The sequence below is a fragment of the Balaenoptera physalus genome (genome assembly GCF_965194825.1).
Source record: "Balaenoptera physalus genome assembly, chromosome: 2".
NCBI classification, from domain to species: domain Eukaryota; kingdom Metazoa; phylum Chordata; class Mammalia; order Artiodactyla; family Balaenopteridae; genus Balaenoptera; species Balaenoptera physalus.
The window spans coordinates 23,930,331-23,957,338 of record NC_138883.1 but is presented as its reverse complement, the minus strand read 5'-3'; the positions used below and the strand labels follow the sequence as shown (position 1 = coordinate 23,957,338).

Sequence of the window (27,008 nt, the reverse complement as noted above, 5' to 3'; positions counted from 1 at the left end):
CAGGTTATCTGAATACAGAATATATTGTGGATTAGCAGATAATTAAATGCAACCCTAGGTGGCCTTTCCGTTTTCAGATAGTGAACACAAACTATTTTTAGTCTGTAAAGTATAAATTGCCCAGGCACTATGTAATATGAATCAATATCTAATGTAAATACTTTGGGCATCATTTAATTCTTATATATATAATTGAAAGTTGTTTATATGAAACATTTTTTGGCTTTAAGTGTTGCACAAAAGAACACAAAGGGTGTATAAACTATCATCTAATAGCCAACACTCTGAGACAACCATTTGTATGTAATTTGCTTTATTTCATTACAGAGCAAGCATTTTGATATGTATGTTATATAACTTGTGATGAGCATTATTATTTTAAAAAAGGAGAAAATTAGAAGAATTTGATCTCAGGTCTCTTTCTGAAAGCATCCCTCTAATATTCCATTATATACAGAAAGTGATAATTAAGGACAGAATATTTTTAAGCATGCATTAATTTATCTCCTTTCATTTATCATTTTTATTTATCGAATTTTTCTCATTTTATTGATAAAATGAGAGATTATGTAATTTGTTCAGTCACAAATATTACAGATATTTTTGTAATTGATTTTGACTGTTACTGCATTGTGGTCAGAAGATATGGAATAAAATTATTGATTCTTCATTATTTATTTATGATTCTAATACATGACTACTTTTTGCATTATGTCTCATGTTTTTGAAAGGATGGGACCCTCTAATTGTTTATCCAGGGTTGTAGGTATGTCGTTTATTTCTGGTCTGCTAATTATGCTTTTTAAAAGAGTTATAGCCTTTTTCTCCCAGCTTATTCTGTAAGTTTTAACGAAAAGGATATAGTATTTATATTCAATAAATAGTTATTAAGCTCTTAACATGGGTTAAGCATTGTTGTAAGTCCTGGAAATTAGCAGTAATCAAACAAAAATATCCACCCCCATGGACCATACATTTTAGTGGGGTTTTTGATCATGGATTTGTCATTTTTTTCAGTCTATCAATATGTGTTTTATATATTTTTAGGCTATGTTATTAGGTACATGCAGATTCAGAACTGTTATATCCCCTGGGTTAATGGTTTTTCTCAGGACACAATGATAACATTTTTGGTGATAATGTCTATTTTGTCTGACAGTAATATTTCTGAATCTGTTTCCTTTTGGTTAACATTTGCCAAGTACATTTGTTAGAATATTGATTTGAGGGTATGGTAATTACGCTTCTCTAGGTCATACATAGCCACAGGTTACTTTTTTCTTGTTTCTCGGTCGTGCTGCCTTGGGCCACTTACCAGTTTAGGCTTTTCTGTGTGAGATAAAGGAACCTTCTGTGTTGTTTAAACATAGTTATGTGGTCTCAGTTAAAAACTGACAAATCAATGTCCTAATTAATATATCTGGCAAATGTCAACCAAAAGAAAACAGATATAATGTCCTCATTCACATGGTGAAGTTGGCTTATCTCCACATCTGCATTCCAGAAAAGGGACAAAGAGGAAGTAGAAAGCACTTAGAAAGCAAGTGTCATTCTCTTAAGATGTGAGTTGGAAGTTGTATACATTACTTGTGTAGCATTCAGCAACAGAAGAGTAAATTAATTTAGACCATAGATTCAGTACATAGGTGACTTAGGTTCAAATCCTGGCTCTACCATCTACTAGCTATGGCAAGTGACAATGTGTACCTCCTTTCCCCAGTTATAAAATAGGGACAATAATAATACCTAGTTTATAAGCATTAAGAAAATGTTGATTATTATTCTTGTTTTGAAGTCACCACAAACAAGTGGTTGACAGTGGTGGTAGTGGTAGTTACACAATGCTTCCTTAAATTTAGACCTATCATACCAGTTCCTTTTACCCATCATTTCCTTTTAGATGTCACTCCCTTTCTCTGGGATTATTTTCTTTATACTGAAGTATGTCCTTTAGTGGTTATGCTGGTGATCATCTGTGAGTGGTAAGCTTTCTCAAACTTCCTTCATCTGAAAATGTCTTAGGTTTGCCTCCACTCTTAAACGATCTGCCTAGTTAAATAAATCTAGATTGAAAGGCATTTTTCTTTCAACACAAAGCTATTATATTCATTGTCTTGTGAGCTTTACTTAAAAGTCATATGTTGATTTTAAGATTTTTATCTTAGTTTTGGTGTTTTTGGTTTCATGATGATGAACCAAGGTGTGGCTATTTCTCTCTCTCTCTTTCTCTTTTTTTTTTTTTTTTCCCTGCTTAGGATCCTTTAATATAAGAATTCACATTATTTAAATATAAAAAATTTCCAAATTGTTATCATTTTGAATATTACCCTTTGCCCCATTTTCTCTACTTTCTTCTTCTAGAAATCTTAATAGATGTATGTTGAACTTTTCATTTGATTTTTCATAATTCTTACCCTCTTTTGTATTGTCTAAATCTTTTTCCCTCTGTGTTACATTTTAGGAAGTTTCTTTAGTTCTTTCTTCTAGTTCATTAATTCTCTCTTTGACTACAGTTACGTAATCTATCCACTGACTTTTTAAAAAAATTTCATTGACTGTGTTGCATTTCCAAATGATTTTAGCTCTTTCTTAAGTATGCCCATTATCACATTCTTTTTTTTTCTCCTCTATGGTTTCTATAATTTCTTTATTTAGTCATTTCAACCATTTTGGGGGACAATTTCTTTCAGATTGTTCTGTTATCTCACATTCCTGGGTTTCTTATTCTCCCACTCTTGTGTCTATTAACTGTCTCTCATGGTGGATAATCTTCTTACTGGATAATTATTTTTCTTATAATCTTATTTTATGTTGATGTTGCTGTAGGAGCCATGCATGCTACACTCTATAGAGTAATATTCTAGAGGAATATTTCAGCTTCTTCTGACACTGAAATGGTGTGTGTTATTAAACAAGTCATTCTCTGTCTAAGTATCTCAGTTTCTCTAACTTTGTTAAGTGTCTTCTGAATACCTTTCTTTTTCTTGTCCAAACCAGTTATTGAGGAGGAATGGCCTTGTCTTGGTTAGAGAGAGAAGAGTAGTTTTTCTTTTTGTTCAGGATTTTTAAGACACATGTCTTTATTTAAGGGAATTCAGTTTTATTTATGTTCAGTCCACCAGGATTCCCTGCTGGGAGATAAAGGACAATAGGGCAAGCAAGTCAGCATACTTTTCCCATAGCAATGAGCTCTTCACCAATGAAAAATGTCCTCTTAGATCACAGGAACAGCAGCTGTGTAGGTGTTGCTAGTGGGGGGAGAAAAAAACCCACAGTAATCTTTGGTGTTTAAAATAGAAACATAAAATTGTTAATTTGTCTAAAGACAACTTGTACTGCATGCAGTAATGAAAAATGAAGTTTTAGTGCAACAATACTAGATTCATTTTACAGAAGTCTAAAATTTCTCACCTCATTGTGTGAGGTTTTAATAAACACCAGTGTGCTATGATTTTTGTAGCACGAAGGAATTGGTTTTAAGCCTCAAAATAAAGCCAAGAGATTACATTTAAGTAAATGCAGAGGTTAAGGGCAAATATTAATTTTAAAAGAAATTTTAATTGGTATTATATATAAATTTGAAAAGAAACTTAGAGGTTATATACTCCATCCTCTCATTTACTGCAAGACAGCAACTTCAGTGCCCCTAAAAGGCATCTACTGCTTGAACATTTCCTGTGATGGAGAGCCCACTGCCTTGCAAGGCATCCCTTTCAATTTTGTAATGGCTCCAAATGTTGAAAAGTTCTTTCTTATAATGAGATGCTTGCATATTTTGGAGATATATATATCCTATGTATGTATGTAAGTATGTATGTGTCTATATCTATCTATCTATCTATCTATGAAATGTTCTCTCCTATAGTAATTAAATGTATGTCAGTACTATTTCACAAACATCCGTTGAATGTCTTATACTGTCCTGGTATTGTGCTAAGTTTGAGATAGGGAATATTGTGATCTCCATTTTACTGATGAAAAAACAGACTTTCAGAGGATAGGCAACTTGCCCAAGGTCACACAGCTATTAAATAGTGGAGCAGGGATTTGAAAATAAGCTATCTGGCCCTAGAACTTAAGCTGTTTGACTCTAGGATGAGGTCCCAGCTCCCTACATGATTTCGTCTGTAAATCATGTAGGGGACCCAGATACAAACCCAACTGATAATAATAGAATGTGACAAATGTTAACAGAAGATAGGAAGGAACAACGAATTCTGCTTTTTCAGATTGGAAATGGTAGATTTTGAAGACATAGGTATCATCAATGACAAAATATTGTTATCTTAAATGCTGTTTCATCTATTTTAAGAACAGCCTGTTTCTCTTACTATGACATAAACTTACATCTCAATATTCCCCTGTCCTCACCATCAGTTTTGGAAAGGGCTAAATCCTTAATACCACTGAGAAATGCCCTTGTTACTCACCTTGCAGACATTTTTGGAACTGCTTAGATAACACTTCGTACCTTCTGTTTGGGGAACATTCATCTCATTCCCCACCCCCCCACCAAGATTTCTCTGTTAAGTGGGTTTAAGACTACATCATATGAAAGAGAAGATGAAAATGGCCAGTTATTTTAAATCTGTGCCTCTGTCTTAGAATACATACTCTTCATGGAGTTGTGAGTGAGATAGACACTTGAATGAGATGGATGTTTGAACTATGATGTTCCTAGAATTAAACGATAGTTTATGAATTGGATCCAATGGGTATTTTAGTATCTGACAAGTAATTGTGTGGAAGAAATTGAACAAAGGAAAACTCCTGGCTGTGCTACAATTTAACTTTTTATTTATATGGTGTTTATTTGACATCTCTGAATAGGGGAACCCTGTCATTTGAGATAAAAAACCTAGTTTCCAACATGTGAGTTTCTTCTCCTCTCCTCTCCCTCCCCTTCCCTCCTTTCCTTTTCTTCCCTTGCTTCCTTTCTCTTCCTTTCCTTTCCTTTCCTTTCCTTTTGTTGCCTTTCCTTATCCCATGAAACACCTGTGCTTTTTTTCTTTTTTGAAATAAAAAGTTGTCCCCATTGAGATTTTCAGGATTTAGCAAAATCTAAACGACAAGTGAAAGCTAAGCTTAAAGCTTTCCTCCACTGGGAAGCCCTCTGTGGCTGATTCCACCCCACATTGATAATCTCCTTACTTTACATTTCTGCTTCTCTGCCTATTTGAAATCATTCAAGTCCAGGTTCATGGTAATAGTTAACCTGAACGTTTACAACATTCTTTTCAAATATATCTTCTCATTTAACCCTCAAAACAATCCTGTGAATTTTGAATTATTCATGTTTATACTATTGAGGAAATAGGCTCAGTGAGTTTAAAGTGACTTGCTCGAGGTCACAGGGCCAAGTAGTAGATCAGGTTTTGAACTCTAGTCCTTTGACATTAGGGTCACTTGTCACCTTGTGTATGAATCCCTCCTCATAGTCCTTTTTCTCCCTCCAGTGGATTAATTCCATTCTCTCTTCTTCTGTATTCTTTGTTTATACCTTTATTCTAATAACACGTTGTATTTGGGAAGCTGAATATATGGATGGAATTTATGATTTGTTTTTGATGGCTTTTTCCTGCTAGATTATAAACTTCTTAAGCCCTTAAATCTTTTCTTTTTCATGCCGGAGTCCCCTGGAAGTCCACCACTTCACCTGGTGCCTTGCCCATGGTTAGCATAAATGGAATGTTCATGAAACAGATGAATTGATGCAGCAAAATAATTGTTTCTTTCTATACTAAGTAGAACCTAGTTCAGAGGTACATTCTCAGTAACTTAAAAAATAAATTATTGAATTCTAATGAAATACCAAATAAATCCAGTGGAAATTATTAAAATATTTAGAAGGCATGCTTTTTAGGGGGAAGGCTAAATAATTGGAATTTATTGTTTATTTAAGAAAAGAGGGTGAGAAAATAAAGAGATGGGAAAGAGAAGTAGCCAGAGAGCCCTTCCAGATCCCAAAGCAGACTGAGATTGTGTGAGTTCCACCCTCTGCTGGAAAATGATTAGCTATGAAACAGGGCTGGGTTCTGGTAGTCCATATTATCTGGTTCTGGGGCCATGGTGAGCTTTATTGTTTTGGAGTTGGCTTGAAGGATATTTGTGAGAAGGATGTGATTAAGCTGTTCCCCATTCTGCAAAACATGGGCCAGGAGAATCCAATGAGTCGGGTAACACACGGGAGTGACTTTCCATTCTATGTTTGGGAATTGTAAGGGGAGCTTTTTGTTTATTCAGTCCTCTTGAGATTTGTCAACAAGAAGAGAAAACCATAAGCAGAGATAAATTTCAAGGAGTCCTCTGGAGAAAAAGACAGTTATTTTCATCACTCACATTTATTGACCATTTACTGTGTGCCAGGCACTGTTTATACACAGTTTACAGATGATACCTTTCTAAATCCTCACAACAAACCTTTTGGATAGATAGTATGATTATTCCCATTTTTCAGATGGAGAGGCTGTGATACAGAGGGGCTCAGGATCTTGCCAACATTTTTCACAGCCGCTAACAAGCAAAATCAGGATTTGAACCTAGGCAGTCAAGCACCAGAGCCCAAAATCGAAATCTGTATGCACTCTCAAAGTCTCTTCTAAATTTTTGATATGATAATTTTTTTTATAAACATACAAATGATATTATTACTTCCGTTATTATAGAACAATCATTCACGTTGTTTGAGTCATTAAAACTGGATAAAAATTTACATGATCTCTGATAGCCAGTGTAAGCTTAGAGAAGACTAACAGGGGTTTAAATGTCCAAATCTCTCTATGAAGAAGTAATTGAATCCTGTCCTTGACTAAAAGCAACATTTGTTTCCATGGTAAAATAATTTCACTTGGATTGCAAACGAAGCTGGCTAAGGTTTACACAGGAATATTTCATATTTTTTTTTTCTTTTCCTTAAAGAAATGTGTGAGATTCTAACAAAGCAGATATCCCAGTGCCATTGATCAAGAGACTGGGAAAATTTCCTAGAGTGATTTTTCTCAACATCCAAACTCCTGATATCCCCATTTCAGCCACAAGGAGGATAAGAAAACAACTACGGATGTTTATATGAAGGATAAGTTAAAGGAACAGCAGCCACATATATAGTCTCTAAACTATAAAATTATACAACAATGCCATTGTCTTTGTTTTTTTAATCAAATACATGTAGGAGTGATACTTAAAAGGATAAAGCTTCTATTTTATACTCCCAAATGTAAAGTGTCATCAAAATCTGCCTTTTTGCAGGATGGCTTTCTTAAATAAATGAGCGGAAGGATGAATTATGTGGCTATAAATAAACCTACTGACATATAATAAAGCAAAGTTCGACTGTTTTATAGAACCCTTGGATATATTTATAGCCATGTTAACAGTCACCTGTATTTTTTCAGGACTTTTATTTCATTTCACATTATGAGAGTTTAGTCGTTTTTGTTTTTATTTTCCCTCCTCCCTAAACTTACTTTTTGGAACTCTGTTTCAAGAGAAAAAGTAAGGATTTCTACTCTTTATATTAGGGGAGAAAAGGGCCCTCACTGGAGTATAGGGCTCACACAGAAACACTGCTCCAGTGTTTTCTGTGTCTGTGCAGTCAGATTAGCTGTACTTGCGACAAACAACCGGATGGGTGTCTCCTGCCAGCAGCGAAGTGGAAAGTCAGAGTCTGTGCAAGTGAGAGAAGGCACATGCAGAGACAAAATGTATTGTGAGAGACTGACAGGGCAGCGCCACATTAGATTCCTGGCACCTGACACTATTAAGTACTATCATGAGGCTGATTTTAGGAGCCAGAAGATTCGCCAGACTACTTTATAGCTGAGGTACCCACCAAAGGAAGACAGAGAGTGTCAGATGGCTCAGGATTCTCGTACCTTACCTTGAGACAGTCTTTTTCGGGGAGGGGAGAAGCGGGGAGATTAAAACAAGGGGAAGAAATCTATAATGCCAAATTCTGCAGATTGAAATAATAGAGAAACCAAGCTATTAACTAGGCAAATCCAGCCACAGGCTTCTTTTTTTTCTGAAACTGCATTCCATTCAGAAACTTAAGGTTCCAGATAGTCTGGTTAGGATGCCATGGGGGTTTATCCAAGTGGAGCTAAGCGTGGTTGTTCCTGTGAAATTATTTATACTTTTCAACTTTAAATCTGTGGTGAGCATAACGTTTCTAAATCTATTTCTCTTCCTTTCTATCTTAAAAGTAGACTCTCGTCTTCATCCTGGAGCTCATTGCTAAGTGTTCTCATTCAAAGGGCCCACTAGAAAAGGCAACTCAGGGGGAAAGAGGGGAGCTTTTGGTGGTAGTCTAGGTGATGACAAATCCTTCAGCTGGAACTATAGATGCAGGCTGTGTCTAGGAGTTATCTCTGGAGCTAAAAACCTAAGAAAAAATACTTAATATATCAGCCTAAAATAAACTCTAACAGACCTGAGAATGATGGGAATTAGAAAAGAAGCCTAAGTAGGAATGTGTTGACTAGAGGAAGAGAGAGGAGGGATAGAAAACAAATGAAAAAAAAAAAAATTCAGTAATGTGTTAAATTGGAGGACATTCATTTTATCAGGATAATTGTGGATTATTTCTTTAAAGTTGAAGAAGTAAAATAAACCAGTCTTGCATTTGTCCTCTGATAAGTCTTCTCAGTATCTAACTCAGTCCCCAAATGGAATCAGCCTTACTGGAATTCATAGATACTTCTTTTGACATTTTGCAAAAAGTAAATAAATAATTATAAGCATGACAGGTAAAATGAATAGTTCCAGCTGTGATGCACCAGCAGCATTTCCAGATTTTGTACTGCAATAAGGCTTTATTTTTCACTTTGTTGCCTAGCAGAGAATTGATTGGAAGGTACATCTAAGCTTCCCATCCTTCCTTGGGATGAAGGAGAAAAAAAAAACATTCTCCAACACTCAGTGCCAATTTAGAAAAGAAGAAAAACGTTAAGTGGAGAGGTGGTCAACTCATCACCTCTGGAAATGTGTGTCTCTGGGGATCAGTGTCACTAAAGCCAGCTAAATATGTCAGTGGAATGAATGCTATATAAAAATCTGAGTATGAGGTTGGCAGTTGATTCACTGGATTCATTAATTCAGCAAATATTTACTGAGCTTCTACTATGTGCTACCCACTCTTCCACACACAGAAGATAGAGGGGAGACCAAGACAAAATTTCAGCTTTCAGGGAACTTACAGTCTTTTTAAGGAGATAGATAGACTATGAACAGTTATAGATAAAATAATTTCAGAAAGTGGAGAGTGCTTCGAAGGAAATAGAACAAGGTAATGGGATAAAAGTGCCTTTCAGGGTGGTGGCGGCTAACTTTAGATGAGGGCCAGAGAGGGCCTCTGAGGAGGTGACATCTACAATGAACCAATCACATGAAAATCTTAGGGAAAAGTGTTCCAGAGAAGAGGGGACAGCAAGTATAAAGGCCTTGAGTTAGGAAACAACTTGGCACATTCAAAGAGCAAAAAGTGGGTCTGGGAGACTGGAAGGTAGTGAGTAAGGGGTCATCTGGCAGAAGATGGAGTTGGAGAATTAGGTATAAGCCAGGTCATCTAGGTCTCTTTAAGGCTATGTTACAGAGTTAGACTAAGTCCAAAGTGCAGTGGGACTCCATCTGGAGGACAAAATCAAGGAGTGGTTGGATTGAATGGGAATGGTTTTTTTTTTAAAGATTTAATTTTACTTATTTTTGGCTGCTTTGGGTCTTCATTGCTGCGCGCAGGGTTTCTCTAGTTGCGGTGTGCGGGCTTCTCCTTGCGGTGGCTTCTCTTGTTGCAGAGCCTGGGCTCTAGGCATGCCGGCTTCAGTAGTTGTGGCACATGGGCTCAGTAGTGGTGGCTCGTGGGCTCTAGAGCGCAGGCTCAGTAGTTGTGGTGCACAGGCTTAGTTGCTCCACGGTATGTGGGATCTTCCTGGACCAGGGATCGAACCCGTGTCCCCTGCCTTGGCAGGTGGATTCTTACCACCAGGGAAGTCCCTTGAATGGGAATTATCATCTGCCTTAAGGGAGGATGCTTAGGATATTAATTTTTTTTTTCTCTCTTTTGTCCTAATAGTAGCCCGAGACCCTAAACATGTACTTAACCTTCTTGGAGCTTTAGCTTATTTTTCTATTAGACAAAAAGTACCACCACTCTTTGTCTGGTGCTATGCCAGATGCTGTGTATACATTATCTCATTTAATACTCCCAAGAACCTCATAAAGGGAGGAATTATTCCCATTTTACAGAGGAGGAAACAGGTTTAAATTGAGTCTCCATAAATCACCCCTCTCTCTTATTGTGCTGTTCCTGGGTACATGTTGCTAGTTTAAAACATCGTGTTTGTGGGCCACCACCCAAAGGCATGAAAGATCATGAATGAGGGCTACCCCGCTGGAGGCTGTGGATCTTGAATCACCCTGACAGCTGAGAGCCAGAACAGCTGGTTTGGCCGTGCACCATTTACCACAGGCAGCAGGGATCCTTAGGAGAACAACAATTTCGTAACCGAAGTACCAAGTCACCATCATAGATTCTGAAATGAACTTGATATTTGAGCTTGAACACAAATCATTCATAGGTTTGGTATCTTTACGTTAGAGACAGATAATGCTAACTTCTTCAGCGTCTCCTCGAGGTGCCCCAAGAATGAATAGGACTGTCTTAATCCCTTATTCTCAGTCGGGGGGTTGAAATGTTTATTGAGAGCAGAAGTATAATAGGTGCTATAAACTCCTTTTTAAAAAAGGAATGCCCCCTAATTGCAATATATATATATATATATATAGAGAGAGAGAGAGAGAGAGAGAGAGAGGAGAGAGAGGAGAGAGAGAGACACGATTTAACCAGCAAATGTCATGATATGATTTAACCAGCAAGTATTATTCCCTCACGTATCCTCCTCCATCTCCACCTGCCCCCCCACAAAAAAATATATATATAGTGTGCTTTTGTAACCAAGGTGAGGGGGAAGGAAGGAGTCAGAGCCAGCAAGCCCCCAGAGTCTAGGAGGCTGTTGGGTTTCTGTATCCTGCTGAACAGCATAGTTAGGAGAAGTTGGGCGGGGGAGAGAGGGGGCGTAGGATGGAGGCTGCCTCATCCAGAATGTTACCATTCCCTGGCAGAGCCCTGGGTCAACTTCCTCCTGGAGTAACAGATGGCCACAACAGGTGCGCCAAGCTTCTTCCTGCCACTCCCGCTCTCCCCTGCAGGTTCAGCCTGGATGTAAAAGCCGCACTCTCTTTAGTGCCCAGAGTCCTGGAGGCCCGAAGGCTTCACCCACCTGGGGCAGCACCTCTAAGGCCAGTCCAGGACAGGCCAGCAGATGCAGCCGTCACCTCTCCTGAAGTTCTCTGACCAGGTCAGCCAGCACGGGCGCTAACCCCTGGGCCCTGAATTCCAAGAGCATCCCGTTTACCAGGGACGGAAGGGCCTCCAGCTATCAAACCTCTCACCCTCCGGAGTTCCCGGTCCACCTCTCTGCCTTCCCCTTTGAGAACCAAGACGCGTTCCCGCCATTCGCCCCTCGGGTGGGCCCTGGGCATCTGAACCCCCAGAGAGGCCCACCCGGGAGAGTGGCCGCGCGGTGCTGACCACCAGCTCAGGGGGAGCACCTGCGGCACCGCCGTGTGCAGACGTCCCGGCGCTTCTGCTACTCAAGGGGGTTATTTTTATTTCTCTCTGGGACTACTTTAGCCTTAGCCGCCGCCTGCAGTTTTTCTTCCCCAGTTGCCCGACTTTGGCTTTACTGCGCCTGGGAGAGGAGAGACAGGGTGATCGAAAGGCGCAGGGTCCGTCTGCCCGCCTCACACACGCGCGCGCGCGTGCTCATTCCCCTGGAGAGGAGCGGGGTGTGCGCGAGGCTCGCGCGGGTGTAGACGAGCGAGCGAGCGTGTACTTGAATGGGGAGGGCAGGGATTCCGGGTCGCTCGGGCCCCTCCTTCCTCGGAGCCAGCCAGCCCCTCGGCAGAGCGCTCGGGCGGCACTGATTTGCTCTCGGGAGTGCGCTATTTGCATATGACTTGCCCATTTGTGAATGTGGCTCCCCAACTCCTCGCTTCACTTCACCTGTACCTCCCAGTTCCGCGCACTTTGCAGGCGCCCGCCCCCCTCTTGGCCACCTCTGCCGCCTGCCGGGCACCTCCTCTCGCGCCTTCCCTGCTCGCCCACCCACCTCTCCGCGCCCCGTGCCACGTTGGTTTGGGTGGCTGCTCGGCGCCGGCTTCCTTCTCCTCTTCTTCTCTCTCTCCGGTCCTTCTTGTTCTCTTCCTCCGGCTGCTGCTGCTGCTTTTCATCCAGTTGGGAAACCCAGGACGCAGGCGGCTGCTCCGTGGAGCTCTTGCAGAAAGCGCAGGGCTAACAGCGCCCGTACACCGAGACTGCGAGGAACCCGCGAGGAACTCTCCCACCGGCAGCCCCCCTTTGCCTGGCAGTTCTGCATTGCAGCGCATGGGAGTGGAAAACGAAAAAAAAAAAAAAATGTTCAAACTGCTTGGATGTTGGGATAAACTAACCTGAACCTACTTGGGTCTCCTGCTGCCTCCTCCTCTTTCTTCGTTTCCACCTTTCCTCTGTGTGGCTTTCCGGAGTGTGCCGTTAAGTCATCCGGCCTGAGGTGCCCAGAGATCAGGAGCTGCGCCTGGCCTCCCCTGACATGTGTGGCATCCCGGGTCTCCCTAGGAGGGCTGCTATACCTGGGTGGACTTTGACATCCTAAATTTCAGCTCCAGGAAAGGGGAGCTTTTGCCTTATATCCTTTTATTTTTTAAGTAGTAGTTGTTTTTTGTTTGTTTGTTTGTTTTTTTGTTTTTTCATCATCTGTCTTGAAAACGCTTATGCCTTCCCTCTTTCCAAAATTTGGGCAAGTCTTTCTCCTGCTATGATGGGCCCCTGGGCATCATGAACTTCATTATTGCTCACTGGCTGGAATTCAAACTGCCCATCTGTGGTGGTCCTGTGTGTTGACCATGCACCTGAGAATCCACGCGAGACGGAGCCCTCCTCGCCGGCCGGCCTGGACGCTTGGGATCTGGTCCCTCTTCTGGGGATGTATCATCAGCTCTGTGTGGAGTTCCTCTAATGTAGCCTCCTCCTCCTCCTCCTCCTCCTCCTCCTCTTCTTCTTCCTCGCCGGGGTCTCACTCTCAGCACGAGCACCATTTCCATGGCAGCAAGCATCACTCAGTGCCTATTTCTATCTATCGCTCCCCTGTTTCCCTTCGAGGAGGGCACGGTGGGTCTCTCTGCTCTTTATCCTTTTAATGGGGCATAGCAATTCCTTAACCCACTTGCCTTTCAGGTAATGTTAAGGGTGGGAAGAGAATTTTAAAAATTGAATCTAAAATAATGAAAAGCATCGCATGTGCATGAGGGAAGAAAATGTCCAGTTTCTCCCTAAAAGGCTAGAGTTTTCTGCCCCAGTCTCCCCATATTCTCTAATGGGTCCTCCTCTCCTTGGCTCCCTTATTCATAGCTTCACAAGCACCACATTCTCCCCTTTGCAACCTTCTGCCTCCTTCACCCCCCATGATGGCAGAAAACTTAGATAAGTCCCCAGTGCTGCACTTTTGAGAATTCATTCATTCACCTTGCTCTCACCCTTCTTCTCTCTGATCTTGTTTGAGAGAGCTAGTCGTGGGAAAATAGCAGACAGCAGGAATCCTTAGGTCTTCAGCCTGAAGTTGATTGAACTGCTATAAAGTGGCCTGTGTGGTAAAGGTCGGGGGAGTGGGGGAAAGTAGCTGAGTGTAATCTTTAATAACCAGTGGTCATTATTGTTCATTTGGGCCGCTTTATGTTTGTCCACATGTCAGAAGGAGAGAGCAGCTATCATGAAAACTGTACACCTAATATTGCTAACTACCCAAGAGGAAGCAATGTATAAGATAAGGCAAAGTCCATTTAAAATTTAACCAAGTGTAAATTATTGCCACTTCCGTTCCACCATTTATGGAAATGTTATTTCAATTAAAGGTAGCACGGGTGGGCTTGTTCACACAATATAAGTACAATATGTTTTGCTCTAAATGACCCTCCTTGCATAGCGATTGAAGGAAGAGCTCTATGGCTCTTAAAATTATATTCAGCTTTGAGCAGGCTGCCTCTGAAAGGGTGATGTCTGCCACCGAGGTAGGCGCCTGCTGTAGTAAACTGTTCTGAAGAAGGGAGCTTCGTTGTTTGTTTACTATGCACTCCACCCTGATGGTGAGGAGAATGCGGATCACAGAACCCAACTGCAGGAGCAGCCCTCTGGGGGGCAGCGAGAGCGAACCACACTCGAGGTCCCCTGCCCTAGCTTGTATTTTGAAGGCCTATAGCATACAGACCGCATTCGGAATGTCAGTTCTTCCCACTGCCTCCTAGCCCTGGGTTTCTGCTCTGTGCTCTCTGTAGTGTTAAGTGGAAGCACATTGAGAAAATGCCAGCACGTACTCTGGCTCTTTCTGACTGTCTCTTTACATTTTATTTGATGGAGTTGTCAAGCAGCTCAGAGCTTGTAAGGTGGGTGGAGGCGGGTGGTGGGAAGGAGGGAATGCTTGATCTTGATCTGGTTGTTGTATTTCTCTGTGACTCCTGCTAGGTCGGGTGTAAGCTTTCAAAAAAACAAAACAAAACAAAAAAAACACCCTAGGAGAGGAAAGAACCACAACCACCAAAAATGCAAAAGCAATTTCATGGAAATAGAAACTGTTAGCTCCTAAGGAGGAGAGGGACTGGGAGTGGGGGTGGGATTGTGAAGAGTGGGAAAGAAAAAGAGGGGAGTGGGAGGCGGAGGAAGCCAGACACACTATTCCTAATAGCCGTAATTACACACAGAAACGCTCAGCGATAATTAGCTAAGTTTTGCTAATTAGTGTAAATGATCAGCAGGGAGATGAAGATTATGTATTAGTTAGAGGTTATAGGCTGGCGAGGTCTCCATGTTTTCTGTTCGGGATGTAAACAGTTAAAAGCAGCTACTAGTTAAGTGATGGAATTTGCAATACTTACTGGGGATTCCTAGGTCTGTCAATCTCTTTCTTTCTCTCTGGCACTTGCTCTCTCTCTCTCTCTCTGTTTCTCTCTTTCTCTGTTTCTCTGTTTCCCTCTCTCTCTCTTTCTCTCTCTCTCTCAGCTAAAGGGGCAAAAGGGGTTGAGCCAGCACAGGTTAAAAACAACTCTTCTCTATTCATTTCTTCATTGATCAGTTGCTCAGTACCCTCTAAATCTTCTTAACTGTTTCCGTCTTCTTTCACATTAACCTACATCTGATAAGATTCAGTATGATGGAAAAGGAGAACAAAGTAAATAAATGACTAGAGACCCTAGAAAAGGCCCTCAGATGCGCAGAGCTGAGAATGCAGTGAACTTCAGGATCTGGCATGACTGAGACAAGAAAGCTCATGAACTCAACTTTTCAGTATCCTCTTTCAATCCTGAAGTCCCATCCCACTGATCTGGGCATAGAGACTGAATGCATCTATATTAAGCAGGCTCCTTGCATATTTAATTAATGTTTTTGAGCTTGAAATCAAGAGAAGCAGCAAGCAACAAGATACCCCAAACTCTGTGCCTTATCTAAGCTGTGCCCTTTTCTCCCTGAAAGGACCAGGAGACCCCTCGGTGCTTCGTTAATGCTCCTCTAATTCTTACTTAGAGTACACTTGCTTTCCCCTAGTCCAAGACAAAGGCTTAGCTAACAGCAATTGTTTTAAAAAATCTTTTAGATGGAGGTGGTAGGAGGCATAGCACCATGAGACTAATGGTTGTTACTAATAGTTTTCTGCCAACCCTATTCCAGAGTTAAAAGGAGCAGTCTGTACTGTCTGTGAGGAAGTAAATGCCCTTCATTCTGGTATAAAATGAAAATTAGAGCCTTGAGTTCAAGAACCTTCTCTGGACTCAAGAGAGATTTTTTTCCTTTGCTTGTTTTGTCTACGTATTTCCTGAGAAGCCAGAGGTCCTCAGAGCTGCCCCGTTAATGAGTTTTTGCCACCCCTCCTTCTAAAACATCCTGCTCTGTGGTGAGACTCACACTAAAACAGATGGAAGAAAGAGAAATTCTCCAAACAGCTGTTCTTCTACCCATGCTTGGTTCTGATCTTTAAAAAATTGATTATGTATAGATTTGCCTAAAATCTTGATCCCAGGGCAGCCTAGAGAAGGCTGAGCTCCTTTATAAGTTGGAGAGACTAAGGCCACACCTGCCCGGGGTATCCAAAATAGTCTCAGGTTAAGGTTGTGTCTTCAGATACAATTAACTCTCTTCTCAATTGGAGTCTAATAAGCTTCTCCCCATTGCTCAGTCCCTTCCTTCAGGCTCCCTGCTTTCTTTCATGCTCTCTTCTATTGAACTAACATTTATTGGGTATTTACTATATGCCAGGCTGTGTGTAACCTGCGAAGGATAGAAAACTAAATAAGACATCGTATTGTTCAGCACAGGATAATTTCAGAAGTATTTGGATCATCTATGAAAGATAAGTGCTTTTAAAAATTTTTTAAATTTGAGGGATGGGGCGAGGACCCAGATACCCAACCAAATTAATTTAATATAAAATCTAAATATCTCTGTGAAATGCAGATTCACATTGTTCTGTTATTCAAAATAACCCTACAGGTATTTTTCATCCTCAACTTTATTTTCATACTTATATATCATGCTTATTGAAGCTCCTGGATAATTTAGTGGTATGGGACATATAAATACTAAAATACATTTGTTTACCAACCTTCAGTTTCATAGGAGAGTTTCGTATATTTGCTTTCCTCTCTCCCACCTTTAAGAAATCCAATGCACATCTACTTAAAAATATTTTAATACTTATAGTTTAGAAAAAGTTTTCTCTATAGAGCCTAGGTTTAGTATGTTCCTTATATTTTATTTTCCATAAAATAGCAGACCTTCCTGTCTCTTTAGGCGTTTGAGGGTACCTAGTTGAAAACCTGAAACTCAATTTTACAAGGGAATATACCACAATGTATTTAGAGGAAAGTTTCTTGCTCAGAAACCTGTGTGTGTGTGTGTGTGTGTGTGTGTGTGTGTGTGTGTGTGTAGGTGGGACAACATAAATCCTCTTCGAGTTATCTTAGCAAAGACAGCGGTGGTAGTCCCCCTTGTGGCCCATGAGCCTGGAGTCTTTCTTTAAGAAATTATGCTTCTCATTCATTGTCACAGAGACCCACCTCTGAAGTTTTTCCAGCCACGGGGCTTGTTTTGCTCTGATCTATTGAGCACTTTCTTTTGCTCAGCCAGCTGCTTTCTAACCACTTTCTCTCTCCCTTCCTTCTTGGGATTCAGATTGCTGAATAATTCAGAGTGTTGGTTGACAGATAAAATGATAAGATTTATATGTCTTTGGCCTTGCTGATGAATTAATTAAATTGGTTTCTTTTTCTCTGTCTCCTCTAGATGCATTGTTTGGCTTCTCTAAAATTTGCTGGCAAGTGGTGGGTCTGGAGATTAACTTGTTCTTGAAAGGCCACCGTAGGAAGATTATACTATCCCAGTGTAAATTTCTTCAGGACTTTCAACATGGATCATTGTGTGGGGGTTGGTGGTTGGAGGTGAGGCCTGCCATATCACAGGGAGAAGAGATGAGAGAATTGGAACAATTCCTTTCAGGACAAACATAACAAAACAAAACCCTTCACCAAACTGGCTGATGGCCGGAATTTTGTAGTAAGACCTTTATTGTTTTATTGTCTGATTTTGAATCTGGGAGACATAACATATTTTATTTTACATTTTAATGAATGAATTTATCAGATCTCTGAAAGCTTACTTTGCTAGGACTCTGTGTGATTTGGGAGGGAGGCAGATCTCTCAAGATAAAACTTGAACTTAATCATACTTCCCTTCCTGGTATTAGTTTGTTAGGGCTGCCATTAAAAAAAAAAAAAACAAAAAAAACAGACTGGGTAGCTTCAACAACAGAAATTTATTTTCTCACAGATCTGGAGGCTGGAAGTCCAAGATCACAGTGGTGGCAGGTTTGGTTTCTTCTGAGTCCTCTCTCCTTGGCTTGCAGGTGGCCACCTTCTTGCTGTGTCTTCAAGGGGTCTTTCCTCTGTGTTCATGCATCCCCAATGTTTCCTTGTATGTTGGAATTTCCTCTTCCAATAAGGACACTGGTCAGATTGGATTAAGTTTCACTCAAAGGTCCCATTTTAACCTAATCACCTCTTTAAAGGCCCTATCTCCAAATATAGTTATATTCTGAAGTTCTGGGGGTCTAGGCTTCAACACATGAATTTTGTGGGCACACAGTTCAGCCCATAACACTCCTCCTCCTCCTCCCCCACCAGGACCCAGTCATTGTAAAGTAAAAAGGTACTGTTCAGTGCATCTCTGTTGAACTCAAACTTCCACTGTGGGAAAATAAAACCTTCCGTGACAGTGGCAACAGTTTACGAAATTGATAAGATGGGGCCTCCTCAGGAAAAATCCTATTTACATATATGGAGAAAACAACACCAGTAACTGTAGTTAAAATTTATGTTTGCTTTCCTCTCGGTTTATCTCTTGTGACTGAGTCTCTACCTTGATGTGCACACAGGCTAATTCTGTCTGACTACAGCCCCATGCTCTGCAGACAAACTCTAATACCACACTCTATGGCTCTCTATTGAGACCGGCTGCCATTCCAGGCCTGGCGTCCCTGCTCTACCAGGGACTTCCTTTATGAACTACAGTGGCTCACTCTTTTCCTTTCTTAGCACTAGGACGGCATGATTCTCCAATCTGTATGTCTTTAAAGACACCACTGTGTATCTTCAACCTGTCTGAGTTCCACAGGTCTGCCAGTATTTTGTAGGTCTGTTTTCTTGACTATGATAATAACTTATGCCAAAGCCACAGCCACAGCCAGGTTTTCTCTTCTCTCCTCCACCAGAAGCAGCATAATGTACAAGAGGGACACACTGTGATGTTATAAAGCCCACAATCCAACTTCACCACAGTCACGCAGAGACAGAAAGAATGCAGCTTTCATTTAAACACACCTTTTTAATACTAGAAAGGAGCTCTGCTTTGTGTTTAAAATGCTCTGCTGTGTTTGGCCATATCAGGGCAGGGGGGCAGAATAGCAACTGAGTTTATACAGAGCAGGTGGTTTATTTCTACTTACAGTTAGAGTTTTGAGAAAGACTTGCTGGGATCATACGCCAACATATAACGCACACCTCCTGTGTACCAGGCACTCTTCCAATGCTTTACGTATATAATTTCATTTCATCCTCACAATCCTTGACCTTAATAAGGTTACCGGCATTTCATAAATAAAAACAGTGAGACTCAGAGAGCTTAAGTGACTTGATCAAAGTAGGGTAGGGGTAGAGCCAGGCTCCAAACCTGGTTCTGACCACAAAGCTCTTGGTCTTTTTGTTCTCCCTGACAGACTGTCATCTCAAGAAACAGACAACAAACACAGCGAGCTTAGGGATTATCTGATCCTCTGATGTTCCAGATGGCCAGAGTGGGGACTTAGACAAGGCCATCCAATCAGTATCAGAATCAGCTGGGAACCCGGGCAGTATGACGCTACGTCTATCACCCTTTTACTCTACAGCACGAATGCCAACTTCTCATTCCTCCAAGACCTTTTGCTTCAGGTTGATCTCCCCTTAACCAGATTAAGTCCTGTAGGAATGGATTCTGCCAGCATTGGATTTTCCTGCCTTCTGTGAAATTAATGTTTCATGTGTATTCTTCTAGTAGGTGTCTGGCTTTGCGCTAGGAGGTAGGATTCTTGGGTGTTCTGAAGGTCTCCTCAACGGGAGACCCTAGTGTGAGAAAGTGCTCATATTCAGGTTGGTTCCCATGCAGGGAGACATTTCCTGTCCTGGTTGGGCCTCACAGACCAGAAAGCAGGGGGGAGATGACTTGTGTATTCACCTGTCTCTGTTTCCCATCTGAAGACACAGCCCAGTTGTTGTTCAAAGACACGTTCCCTGCCCCAGTTCCCACCCTTTGCTCACCAGCTGTTGAGTGGCTGTATGAACATAAAACCTCCAGAAACCTGAAAGCCACCTTTTCTGAGATACTGTCCACACCCTCCCTTTGTTACTGTTTTGAAATATTCCTGTCAGCCACCCCCCACATTAAAACATAATGGTGTATACTCCTGAGTGACTTCTCCCCCAACTATGAATTTCAACTATTTCCCAGGCAGTCTTTCAGAATTTGAATATAATTACATGTTTTGGGTGCAAATTGTGGTTTTTGCTACATAAGAAACTAATGGAAATGATCTGCCTGTTCCTGTAGTTTACAGATTATATGCTTCAGAACTGAGGGTATATATTTAGGCGGCTTTTCTGTGTGGCACATTAAAATGAAAATGAGCTGGGGTGAGCCACCATGCTTGCTAAGCAGTAGAGCAGGTTGACAGAGCAAAGCATTAAACTGAACCGGTGTCAGTGTTTTACTTAACATTTATTTGCTTTGCACCTTTGTCATTTGATGTTGTCAGAGAAAGGAAGGGGGAGGAGATAGGCAGGGTCTGCTGTCTGCACAGCTCAAACAAGGAGGAAGAAATCATCAGCCCACGACATCCAAGCGAAATGAGCACTTTTTAAAAATTGAAATTGCCATACAGGGAACTCTTTTTTTATGAAGAGCAGGCAAGACTTATAAAAGTGCACAGGTGTGTCTGACAGCTTCAGGAACATGGACCTGGGCAGACACTTGTTTTTGCAGTACGGGCGATGACTACCAAAGAGGAATTAGCTTCCCCAGGTCAAAAATTTTAAATGTGCTCCCACTGTCCATTTAATTCCTGGTTTCAAGTCCTAGACTTATCGTGAGCAAGTAGGGATAGGCAGCAAAGTCTTTTGGGCTTCTTTATAAGTGATAACTAACAGAATAAAGTCAACTGCTTTGAACCTCTTTTTTTTTAAATATAAATTTATTTATTTATTATTTTATTTTATTTATTTTTGGCTGCATTGGGTCTTCATTGCTGCGCGCGAGCTTTCTCTAGTTGCGGCGAGCGGGGGCTACTCTTCGTTGCAGTGCGTGGGTTTCTCATTGCAGTGGCTTCTCTTTGTTGTGGAGCACGGGCTCTAGGGGCTTCAGTAGTTGTGGCATGCAGGCTTCAGTAGTTGTGGATCTAGGGCTTCAGAGCGCAGGCTCAGTAGTTGTGGCGCACGGGCTTAGTTGTTCCGCAGCATGTGGGATCTTCCCGGATCAGGGCTTGAACCCGTGTTCCCTGCATTGGCAGGCGGATTCTTAACCACTGCACCACCAGGGAAGCCCGAACCTCTGTTTTTAATAAAGGCTGAAAGGCCCTTGTGAACAATTAGCTCACAGGTAAAACAAAGCAAGACCCTCTTGGATTCTTCGGGTCAATTTTAGCAGCATTCTGATTTTTTTAAAGTTTGAAAAGATGATTAAAGGGTTAAATCTCAGCTACTGGGAAAATTTGGCCTCCTGAATAATTTGGGTGGGAGGAGGGTCCTGTGACTTAGATAGGCAAGGTTTTATTGTATATCTCTTTCCTTGAACCAATTATTATATATCTCTTGACATGGACCACTATCTCAGCATACTTGGATGGGCATCTTTGGGTGTTCACTTCTGTCAATTCAATCTTCTTAGAAAAAATAAACCCAAGAAAGGAGACCTCTGTGCTTTTACAAGAATGACAATAGTATCTTCTTTACTCATAATAATAATAATATTAGTAATAATAATTCACTTTTTTTAGTTCTTTGAATATGCCTGACACTCTCCTAAAGGTCTCGCATTTAATTCTCCTGAGATAGGTACAGCTGTTTTTGCATTTGGAAGATGCTGACACTGAGGCAGGGAATGTTTGAGTCACTTGGGCCATGTGGAGGAGATACATAGGGCAAGATATGAGGAAAATGCAGGGAACTTCCATGCCCTTTCCAGGCTAATCACTCTCCCCAAGTCTCCACGTGTTCCCCAACCCAGAAGCTTTCCCCATCCAGGTCCCGTCCTTTAGGGGTCTTTTGGAGGCTTCATTACATAAGCATGATTGATTAACTCATTGGCCATTTGTGACTGATTCAACTTCTAGCCCCTCTACCCTCCCAGGAGGTTGGGGGGCGGGACTGAAAGTCCCAACCTTTAACCACCAGCTTGGCTCCACTGGCAACTAGCCAACCACCCCCACCCTCCCCAATCCTAAGGTGCTTACAGAAAGTCATTTCATTAACATAACAAAAGATATCTTTATCCTCTCATCACTGGAAATTCTGGTAGTTTTGAAAGCTGTGAGCCAGGAACTGTGGATGAAGACTGAATACATATGAAAAGTGTATTTTGGTCATCTGAATGACCAAATATGTATTTCTTATAAATTATAATATTGCAGTCAGGTACTGAACTAAATGCTTTAGCTTACCTCATTTAATCTTTACCAACTATCCTTCAGGGTAGGCACCATTCTTACCATGAATTTACAGGAAAAGAAACTGAGCCTCAGAGAGGTAAGCAATTCACCTCAAGTTCTTCCTCTTGCTAAGCAGTTAACCCCCTGCTTCTACAGTTACCCCTTAGTATCCACGGGGATTGGTTCCAAGACCCCCATGGGTACCAAAATCTGCAGATGCTCAAGTCCCTTAAGTAAACTGGTGTAGTATTAGCATATAACCTTAACCCATGCACATCCTCCTGTATACTTTAAATCATCTCTAGATTACTTACAATACTTAATACAATGTGAATGCTATGCAAATAGTTGTACATACAATGTAAATGCTATGTAAATAGTTGCCTGTGCACAGGAAATTCAAGTTTTGCTTTTTTGAAATTCCTGGTATTTTTTCCAAATATTTTCGATTCGATGTTCCTGGACTCTGCAGATATGAATGAGACCCACGGATATGGAGGGGAGGGCTGACTGTGTTGAACTTAGGTCAGGTAATCTGCACAAACATAAAACCTGTTCCCTGGTATTGAGAACAACTGATCAGAACATATCCCTAGATTCACAAGTCCTATTGTATTATAGGAAATTATGTGTGCTTTCTGAAGCAGCCTTTGGATATTCAGATAAGTTCCAGAGTCAGCTGGTAGGGAATGGTTACATATTCAATCAAGGGTCCAAGAGTGAGGGACCCTCTTTGGTGACTCACCTACCTCATTTTTGATTCACCGTAAGAAACTCATGTATCAGGAAGTTTAGTTTCCAACATATAGGCTTTCTCCTCAAATTATAATTTAAACCACCAAACCTTCCTGGTTTTAGTTCTCTTACCTGCAAAATGAAAGAATCGCAATTAGTGATCTTGAAGTAGCCTGCCATCTTTATCTTAGCAAGTTTGGTATTCATCTTTCTATCGGTGCTAATAGGCACAATTCTGATGATTTCTAAAATACCTTGTCACTCTTATTAGATCACCTTTGAACCTGCTTTTATTCTTGACCATTCATACATATGGCAGAAGCTTATTAATTATGAGGGTAAAACTAATGGAATGAATATTTCAAGAGTATCAATGGTTTTCATATTGGTTGAATACGTGTGTGCGTGCATGTGCACATGTGGGTGAATGTGTGAGCTAAAAAAATATAATGTAGCATAAAGGCCTTGATAGCAACCTAATCAGCTCCTGACCTGGAATGTGAAGATCAGGCATGAGGACTAAGACTGCTGTGCATTATAGACATAAAGATGTTTCAGTACCTATTCCTTATTCTGGTGTCATTTATCAGCGTGTTGTGTCAAGGGGGCTTGCATTAACACACTAATTACAATCTAAGAGGGGGACAGTGTTAATGTGAGATAGGAATGTAAACCTGGGGACTTGGCCCTCTATAGCCAATCCCTGTCTTTCAGGTGATTTATTTATTGGGTTTTATATGCCAGGGGGTCGTTTTATGTGTATGTACTGCTAACCCCATCATCTGTCAGTTATTAGGGATCTACTAGACTAGCTATCATATAAGAACACTCTTCCCGACAGTGTTGAGATAGTGACCCTTTACTTCCCTGCACAGGGTAACTCAGAAATAAACCCACCACCTGAACACTAAGTTTTTCAAGCCCAGGGTTGATGCCCCTAAAAGAATATTCTGATGAAAGGTCTTCATTGGACTGAAAAGCTGCCTTGCATTTGTGGAATTACCAAACGCTGGACTTGGAAGAGGTCTGTAGGGACCTTTTCCAATCAAATTATTTTCATGCAGAGAAAGATTAACAGCCTGGGAGTTTGTGAATTGTTCCCAAATCACACTTTTCAAGTTAGGGGCAAGTTGAGGCTGAAACACCAGTCCTCTCTGTACTGCACCACAGTGTTAGTATGCAAAAGCAGGTGTCACCTGTTTTTCTGTGGACAAGGAGACTGGGATGGTCTCTGGTACAACTGAAGTAATACATCAGCACAGAAAGGTCAGAGAGCATGAGAGCCAAGTTACTCCAAACACTCAAATTGGTTCCCTTAATTGCTGTCACAGAATGCAGTCCTCACTCTATCCCAGGCACTGCTCCCTCACTGGGTCCCTGCTTTCTCTCTGCCCCAGCAGCCTGGAAGGGAAACTCAGTGCACCACAGTTCAATCAAACTGTTTGATGAGAGCTTTTGAGCCTTATTACGTGGAAGGTTTCATCCAGGGAAAGGAAAGAGAAAGGGAGAAATTAAATTGAAGTGTAAATCAGTCAAGAGCTTAGATCCTGCACATCCTTTCTTTTTAATCAAGAGTAAAATGAGAGGAGAGTTTAAAGGCTCATCACAAGACACCATTAACTACCCAAGGAACTCCTGACAGAAGATGGTTTGTCATGAGAAGAAAAGTGTATAATCTACCCAAAAAAGGAAGTATCCAAAAGTTGTTTAGAAGGATGACGTTGCGGAGCAGGATGGTTTGCTTTCCTGTGGCTGCCCGGGCTTCGGTTCCCCTAGCTGGCTGGCACATTTTCTTGCACACTTTAGGTGCTCAATACATACTTTACCTCAGTGATGTAGTATATTACGTAGTGTGTAGCAGATAATTATATATTGTATATGAAAGGGTAATATGTTTTCAATTCATTCAGTTTTAGATACTGCACTGGAAATCAGTATTCAACATTTTGGCCAGTTTTCCCTCGTGGTTGACATAGTTTTGGTATATTTTTCTAAAATTGCTTGATGTTTGCAATTTTACAAATTGTGTTTTACAACGTTACAGAGAAAATTCAAGATCTTTTTTGATCCTCCCCACAGCTCTCTGCAGCAGGAGGACAAGTAGTAGAATTGTTATTTGTCCCATTTTTTAGCTGATGTAATCAAAACTAAAGGAGCATAAATGTCTTGACCAAAGTCATTCGAGTAGTCAGTGACAGAGCGGAAACTGACACCTGGTTCCTGTCCACTGCCCTGCTTTGCATGACCGAGTATCTGGTGTAGAATTTCTGGGCTTTCTGGTAAAAGAAAAAGGAGAGGAGAACAGCAGAGAGAAGAGTGCTCGCAGAAGCACCGTTAGGACAGAAAAGTGTGATACACCTTCACTGGACTTCACGCTTAATTATTAAGTACTTACAATGAGCAGTGCAATGCCCTGGGCTATGCTCTGCAGTGGACAATTGAAACGTGGGGTCTGTACTCAAATACTTACAGTGTGGTTACAAATTCTTTAAAGTACGGAGATCTATCCTTTCCGTCCCCACAGCAATCTCAACCATGTCACCTGGATGGATAGTTGTAGCAACCTAATTAACAGACCTTCCTAAGCCTCTGATTGCCCCTTCTCTCTGTGCTCCACCCTCCATTGAGCCATCCATCTCAAGTACCAATCTGTTCATGCCATTCTCGCATGGGCTCCTCCCAGGCTACAGGATGAAGTCCAATCAGATCACATCATGCCCTCTGTAACTAGAACAAAAACTAACCCCTTACCTTCGTGATCTTGCCCCTGTTTATCTATGACTTCACTTCCTAACATGATCTTCATTAGACCTTGGCCTAATTCTATTCCTTTTTAAATATTTATTTATTTATTTATTTAGGCTGCACTGTGTCTTAGTTGCAGCACACGGGATCTTCGTTGCAGCACGTGGGATCTTTAGTTGTAGCATGCGGACTTCTTAGTTGTGGCATGCGGGCTTCTTAGTTGCAGCAGCATGTGGACTTCTTAGTTGCGACATGCGTGCGGGATCTAGTTCTCTGACCAGGGCTGGAACCTGGGTCCCCTGCGCTGAGAGCACAGAGTCTTACCCACTGGACCACCAGGGAAGTCCCTTAATTCTCTTTATTTTATTTTATTTTTTAAAATTTTTGTTCCTTGAACATGCCAATTTTGTTCCCATCATAGGGCCTTTATATTATCAGTTCCTTCCCTCTGGAACATTTTCTTTTTCATCTGGATTGCCACATGTCCATTTCTTATTATAACATCAGGCTTCGACTTCAGTGTCATCTCCTTAATGGCCCAGTCTAAAAAGCACACTTTCAAGTTCCTCTCCAGCATAACAGCATGATTTCTTTTTATTATAGCACAGATACCTCCAAGAAAGTTCATGTTGTGTGTATTGCTTCCATCAACCTCTGAGAACAGAGACCTTGTCTACCTTGTTCATGGTTGTGTCTCCAGTGCCTAAAACAGTGACTAGCAAGGAGTGAGTTTCCTTAAACATTTGCTGAACGAGTGGATGGATGGATACCTGACATATATTCCTCTCAGATGTGGCTCCCACCAGCATTTTAGCCTCAGTACTCATTAGGCCTTTTCAGAACTCCATGACTTTAAAATATGTTCTTCCCTCGATTGGGAATCTCTCCTATTTGGTAGATTTCTCCACATTTTTCACCTGACAATTCACTCTGTAGTAACTAGTCTGCCAAGCATTCACTACCTCCCATTAGCACAGTGAAGTTCTCAACCTTCTGTGTTTTTCTCTATAACACTTTTCTCATTGAATAATTAAAATTATTAAACATATATTAAGGCTCCAACTACATTCTAGGCACTGTCCTGGGTGCCAGATACTTAAATATGAGTAGGATTCAGGCCCCGCAGAAGGTTCATGCCATGGTAGAGGAGCTCACTCTCATTTTATTAAACATACAATATTGAGTTGCTACCATTTA

At 41.2% G+C, this 27,008-nt stretch overlaps 1 protein-coding gene across 20 annotated transcripts in view; it reads left to right on the top strand.

The window, feature by feature from the left end:
* Positions 1-27,008, top strand: part of NRXN3 (neurexin 3) — a 1,702,647-nt gene that overhangs the window by 1,117,927 nt on the left and 557,712 nt on the right. For 2 of the 20 annotated variants that reach the window (XM_082451191.1, XM_082451192.1), the window contains exon 1: positions 11,648-13,225. The exons of 17 other annotated variants lie outside the window; for them this stretch is intronic. In XM_082451191.1, the coding sequence (XP_082307317.1) occupies positions 12,961-13,225 (265 nt within the window). In that variant the 5' untranslated portion in view covers positions 11,648-12,960. Of the gene's footprint in view, positions 1-11,643; positions 13,226-27,008 lie in introns of those variants that run through there. One more of the 20 variants, XM_082451194.1, reaches the window with a different exon arrangement.